The sequence below is a fragment of the Miscanthus floridulus genome, chromosome 10 (genome assembly GCF_019320115.1).
Source record: "Miscanthus floridulus cultivar M001 chromosome 10, ASM1932011v1, whole genome shotgun sequence".
NCBI classification, from domain to species: Eukaryota; Viridiplantae; Streptophyta; class Magnoliopsida; order Poales; family Poaceae; genus Miscanthus; species Miscanthus floridulus.
The window spans coordinates 48067520-48074170 of NC_089589.1; the positions used below are offsets into that span (position 1 = coordinate 48067520).

Here is a 6651-nt window from a genome sequence, read left to right on the forward strand (position 1 = left end):
AGTTTTTCGACGTATTAGCAAGCCCATCAGCTGGTAAAATACCAGTCTTCTAAAGAGCTGTAAAGTAGAATACAACAGGTGCCAACGGTATGGACCTCAAACCAGATGGTATGTTCATGGGTTGATACTGCTTTGATTTTATTCGAGTTGTTCAGTTAGCTACCATGTTTGCACGATCACTATGTTTGCAAGCAGAAGGGACAGCCAAAAGCCAGAAGTTAAAACAAACAGCCTAGTTGTTTGGCAGGCTTTTAAAAAGCTATAAAGCTAGCTTCTGAGAAAATAATAAACTAAAATAAAAGCTCAAAAACATGTCCTGAGAAGCTTTTCTGGCTTTTGGTGTGGCGAGAAGCTCAAAATTTATTGCAAAAGCCCATAGAAAAAAATTATAACAGCCAACAAGCCAGTCAAAAGCCTAAAAGCTGCAGCTCAAACAAAGAGAGACTCCAAACAAGAATATAGACATGAGCATGAGAAAGAAACATTTGGAAGCTGCGATTGCTTTATGACTGCTACTACCCGAGTACCGAGCATTATGCGGCCCCTTTTTGAAGGTAAAGTTCGATCAACCACGGTTTCCAAATAATTCCACCTACATCAGAAATCATGATATGTCATAATACACTCTCTGTTGTAATGTGACTAGAACAAATCTTTTCTGACTGGCATAATACACCATAGAGTACAATGCGACTGGGTCATCTTTAGTACTGACTTAAATCGGTTCAGACTAGGCATGTTGTAGTGTTTTTTTCTCGAACACGCAAGAGAGCTGCGTATCATTGCATCAAGAAGAGTTGTAAAATACAACATGCACATCACATTGCATTAAGAAGAGTTGTAAAATACAACACGCACGTCACCCACACACACCCCCTTAACTTTCAGTTACATTCGCGGCTGTCAAAGTAAAACACGACCAGCTACTAACAACGGTGGTGGGCCTAACCGTTTGCTACAGGGAGCCGTGCAAGCTCCCTTGCTCCTGCTAAACACCACAGATGCGCTTCCTCTTCGATGTGTGTTAGGATTCTCTGCACGTGGCATGTTGTAATGTGGCTAGAACAAATCTTTTCTGACTAGCATAATACACCATAGGATACAATGCGACTGGGTCATCTTTCGTCCTGACTTAAATCGGTTCAGACTAGGCATCATGCATCACGATACTACCATGGACAACCAAGATGCACAGGTTGGTCAAGAAAAAGGAATGCATTAGAACTCAGTACAATATATACATACATGCTATTCACTTATTGCATTCCTATGAACAAAAAATTTAGAGCTCAGGCTCTACTGGTCATCGATTACATATGCTTTATCCAGCTTCTTCTCTAGTCACAAAGGGGCGGAGAAATTTAATGGCGAGAACATGTCGTCATATTTGGATTTGGGGGCAGGCTTGAACTCGTAAGGGCCAACCTTGGTTCCCCAAACCTGAGAGTAAGTGAGCCATTGTCAAAAGGAGACTCTTTCACGTAGTCTTGGCAAGCTATCTGGAACACTAGTGCATGAAGACTAAAAGAAAATCACCTGGTTTCCTTCGTCGTCAAAACCTTTGTCCCAGATATGTACTTCACCATTTTTGTGGATGGACAAATCCGATGCACAATATGATGCACCACTCTATAAAATACCAGTGTTGAGATGGGAACAAGCGAAACATGACAAGGATTACCAGTAGGGGGTTCTGATGTAGTATTAAATTAAAAAGATGTCTGCAAATTATTCAGCCAGAAAGAGGAATGAATATGCAGAATTGCTGATTGAGACGAGCAATTAGCTCACCCAGTTGTTGGGAAAACCTTCAGGTGGAGTAGATCCTTCGTATAAGCAACGTTTTCCACGGCCACATCGTGACAAGTGTATGGTGGTCAGATGCTCTGCGATATCCTGAACACCAAAAGTAAACCTAAATATTAGAGTGATAAATTTGATATTTAGAGTAACATTACACAGTAACTTGTGTGAATAAAAACAAGCATCGCAAGTTGTATACAGCTTAAGCTACGAATGTACTATGCAAAGCTATATCAGTTGGTGCACGACTCCATATGGAGTTACAGTGTAGATGTGAATACACATAAACATGCACAACCTACTATGTAATGGTTTACAGTTAAGTGCATAGTTTAAAATGCATTAAACAATTAAGTGGTTATGTCACATAAAAAATGGGAGATAGTGCTTTTTTCCATGCAGGAACTAGGTCCTCATCAGTCATCCTAGTAGTACACTAAGTGAAGCACATAATGGACTTGATTTAGGTCAGGAGTAGCACAACAGCATTCAAGTCCATATTCAAAACACCAAAGGCTGCAAATGAATAGTAAAAGCAAAAATGGCGATCCATGGCTTATCAATACAATATCAATCAATCATATCGAAAACCCATTGAACTATCCCACATCATCTTTGGTCTGGTGACAGATGGGATCCCTGCCTTGATAATACAAACAATGGCATTTCTATATTCTGTTGATTCATTCATTCATTGGCAACTCCACCTTGTCCCTAATTCCCTTTACACACATTAGTATGCACAGGGTGACTAAGAATAATCATTAAGCTGATTAGATTTAACTAATTGTTGTAAAATACTTCCTTTATTTCATCAAGACTTTAGCCACCAACAGTCATGAGTAAATGAGGGAAGAAACTTCTCAAGCAAACATTCTGAAAAGTAAGATTGTGTTCAGACATGACATACCGCAATTACTTCTTCTGGCTGTGGCCTCTGATCCTTTTGACGGTCACAGAAATTCTTGTACTCTTCAGCATCCCTAATTGCATGTGAACTCAACTGTCCATTGGAAAACAAATTTAAAATGTTATTTAATCAGCTTTGCCTGCGAAATTGATTTAAAATATTAATATCTCCCAATCAGTATTCCTAAAAGCAGGAACGTGGATGAAAAGTTGCATTGCTTCAACCAAAATGTCAATGCCACTGTAAACACCAGAAAATAAAAGTAATGATTCTTGACATTAATAGATTCACTCAAAGGTTATTAATGGCCACAAGTAAGAAATAATCGTCAGAACAATCAAAATAAAAGTAGCACTGTACAAAATACTGTGTGCTCTAAATAGACCATTTTACGCTCCCCACTATGGACAAGTTGCATCACACCAAAGCTTTTTGAACATGAGAACTGTAACTGTTGGAATGGCCTTAAGTAATGTCATGTTTTGGAACCAGATGCATATGTTTCTAGTTAATAGTTGAATAGGAGATACCATTTGCTCAGATGGTCTCATTTTTTACGAAATCAAAAGTAGAGGAGAACAAACTTAATACTACTAGTAAATTCTGATAAATATTAGTAAGGATGCATCAGTTTGTTCAGTACATCAACTTCACGACATTGCAGGATCTAAGGAATGTTAAACTTGGGCTCACCTCAACATCGCATTTCATCTCCTTCGGACAGGGCTTTACCATGTAGAATCTCTGGAGAGACCAGAACTTATCATTATTTGCACAAATGTAGAGCATATAAGATATTGGAAATATAGAATGGACACAATAGAACAGAATTCCAAATTTAATCTAAATACTATCCAATCAACAGGCATATGAAGCCTTTCTTGCAGAATAATGGAACCATATTCTCAATACTCCAAACTATTGGGATCATCTGATCATTACAGTTGGCAGACAAAGCATTACACATCACAAGAATACAGAATGCAAAATGGCAAAGAAATGTTTAATCTTGTTAGGTTAACAAGGAAGAAAGGATTTAAAGGTAACAGGAAATAGTCACATGGGTGTACTGAAAGTTCAAGTGCATGAGTAAAATAAAGCATTTGAGCAGAAGATTCTTATGCATCTGCAATGTCAGATAATATAATATCATCTTGTTTAGACTATATTGACTAGCATAACAAATAAACAATATATAAGTTTGTGCAGGAACCCAAGAAATAATATCCACCATATGAATTGGTAAGTGCAAAAAAGGAGACATGTAAGAGTGACTAATACAGTTTAGAGTTACTTACTTGTCTAAAAGGCTTTTCTGGAGATCTCCAAAATGCCTGAAAAGGAAACCATGGAATTGAGATACCAAAAAGGGGCACTGTAATAAAGAAGAATGGATAGAGATAATGATCGTACCTGCTCAAAGTAAAGCACCCTTGAGCCATCCACCATCTCGGTTGCAGGACATGTGAGCATTCTGGAAACAAAAGAAGGATGAATTGCAACAAAGGACAAACACGTCAGCACATGCTTAAAAAATACGTGTCATGCATGGAAAATTGAGTTGAAAAGGATTTAAAAAAAAACAGCAAATGTATGTGATCATGGGTGTGTGAACAATTTTTTTTGCATCTTAAGTGCAGATAAACAGCAATTTTTCTACATCATTAATGTTTATCACTTCTACCAAGTTACTTACATCCAAGCAAAATATTCATAATGAGTCAATGATAACAGCAGATTAGAAAGACCAATCAAGGATACAGTTAAAGAAAACGATAACAGGTCAGTGTAACCATTCAGTCACTCATCCAAGGAATGGACCAGAAAAAACTTGTCCAAGGTTGAAAACATTGGATCAAATTTATGAATTCTACAATAAATATGGATCCTTTTAATGGATATATATAATAAACAATTTGCTCAAGGTTGAAAACTTGAAATACAATACAAGGTGACATAGCATTTTCACATGCATACCCTAATGGCCAGGAAGGAAGCACCAACAAAAGTACAACAGGTTTGTTAACCATCAATGATTTATCGAGTTCCATTGTTTTCTGCAGCTCCCACTGCATATTTGCTAGAAGATTCAGTATGGTGCTTTAATTAAAATTTTCAGATGACAGACAGCAGCCAGAAAGTACAGAACTAAACCATTTAGAAAGAATGGCTGCCTTCAATCCACTATTATATCAGTAGATACTACAAGATCCCAGAGAACGTTTATATTCAAAACCCAACAAAGAAGAGATCAAATCAAAAACAGTTTGCACCAGCTGTGAAAGTATTGCATTTTCAAATCAGTCTAGAGTTATCCAGCAACTTGTAAAAAACAGACTCAACCATCAAAGCTAAATTATCACAAACCATGGTCAGCAACCTTTATGCTTATCGACAATGTGAACTGCAGTGATCAACACTTGACAGAAAGTTTGCAGCGAATATTCGATTGGTGCGCATGTGCATATACCTCCCTCCCAAAACAAGCCTACGATTAGTTCATAGATACTACCAGAGTACCAGACTAAGACAAAAAGCCTAATGAAATGGCAATGGAAACACTAGTGTCCGAACAAAGAAAAGGAATTCAGTGCTTTTGTTAGAATAAAATTCTGACCTCAAATTGAAGAAGTTGTCAGGATCCTTCCTCGCCTGCTCCCTCGAGAACTGTACATCAGGAAACGCATTAAAACACAAGCATTTCTTTCCTCTATCTATCTACGTGTTAAAAGAAAAAGACGCCGCCGCATCGGGATTTTTCTCCTTGCAGCAAAAAAAAAGGACGGAATTTTTCTGAGGAATTCTCAGTGCGGCCGCATCGGAATGCCTCGGGAACCGAGCAATAGTCCAGTGTGGGAGGCCGGGGTCACCTTCTCACCGGAGAGCGCGTCGGCGACGGCTCGCGCATGGTCCCAGCGGGTGGTGGAGCGGCGCAGGCGGCGGAGCAGCAGGACGCCGCCGACGACCACGAGCGCCTTCAGCACCGCGCCCCGCACCGCCCCTCCTCCGCCTCCTGTGTCCTCTTCGCCGGAGCCCATCGCCGGGGGTCCTTCCACGGCGGCCGCGCGAGGGCCCGGCCCAGGGAGGAAATTCGCGGTTTTTGGAGGGGTCAGGGATGATTTGGATTTTGGGGAAAATCAGGAAATGGCGATGTTTTTTCTGTGGACCGCGGAAGCTGCGGGTTCAAAGGAAACCCAAACTAATGGCCGAGAAATTCCCAAATTCCGGTAGGTGACCTTGTCAGTTTGGGCTTCTAGCATCGTCGGTGCGTCAGTATTCGTTATCACTTTTTAGTTTTTATTAGTTATAGTTTTTTACGAAAATTGCTATAGGGCCGATTGTTTTGAATTGGGTATTGGTACTACGATAGTTCATGATTTTCATTCTAATATTGTTAATTTTGAACAATGTTAAAAAATTGACGGACCGGGTCCTAGGGGTTACTCATAGGGGTACTATCCGGACGAGCCCTGGGTCGGCCTACAATCTGTTCAAGGATACGAGACAAAATGGCGTGGACTTCAAGTTATTCCAGATTGACTTAGACGGCTTACTATGAAAGCTATGACTCTTCTCTTGTAACCGGCTAGGACTAGCTACGTGCCTTTACCCTCTCCCCTATATAAAGAGATGTACGGTGCACCCCTTTAACCCTAACAATCATATAATCATTCCAACGCAAAAGGCTACACGTCGACTGGACGTAAAGGCTATTACTCGACAAAAAGGCCCGAACCAGTATAAATAGTTCATCTCTTGTGTTTATTGTCGAGTTCTACGTACGCCAAATCCTTCCAAACATCGTCCTGGGTACCCCCGTGACAGGTTACCAGTCATCAAACACCGACAGCTGGCTCGTCAGGTAGGGCCTTTTGGCGACTTCGCAGTCGAGAGCTCTGCGGACCTCGACAACATGATTTTTCCGGCGGGAACCACCT

General features: G+C 40.2%; 1 protein-coding gene across 1 annotated transcript; it reads right to left on the minus strand.

Annotated features, from left to right (window-relative positions):
• Positions 1-1196: 1196 nt before the first annotated feature.
• Positions 1197-5899, minus strand: LOC136490176 (chromophore lyase CRL, chloroplastic-like). The gene is made up of 9 exons (XM_066486656.1): positions 5584-5899; positions 5331-5380; positions 4127-4187; positions 4012-4047; positions 3407-3457; positions 2714-2806; positions 1792-1896; positions 1537-1629; positions 1197-1440 (listed from the first exon to the last, which is right to left on the minus strand). Exons 1-9 carry the CDS (start codon positions 5749-5751, stop codon positions 1342-1344), a joined length of 756 nt encoding a protein of 251 aa, XP_066342753.1. The 5' UTR covers positions 5752-5899; the 3' UTR covers positions 1197-1341.
• Positions 5900-6651: the final 752 nt, after the last annotated feature.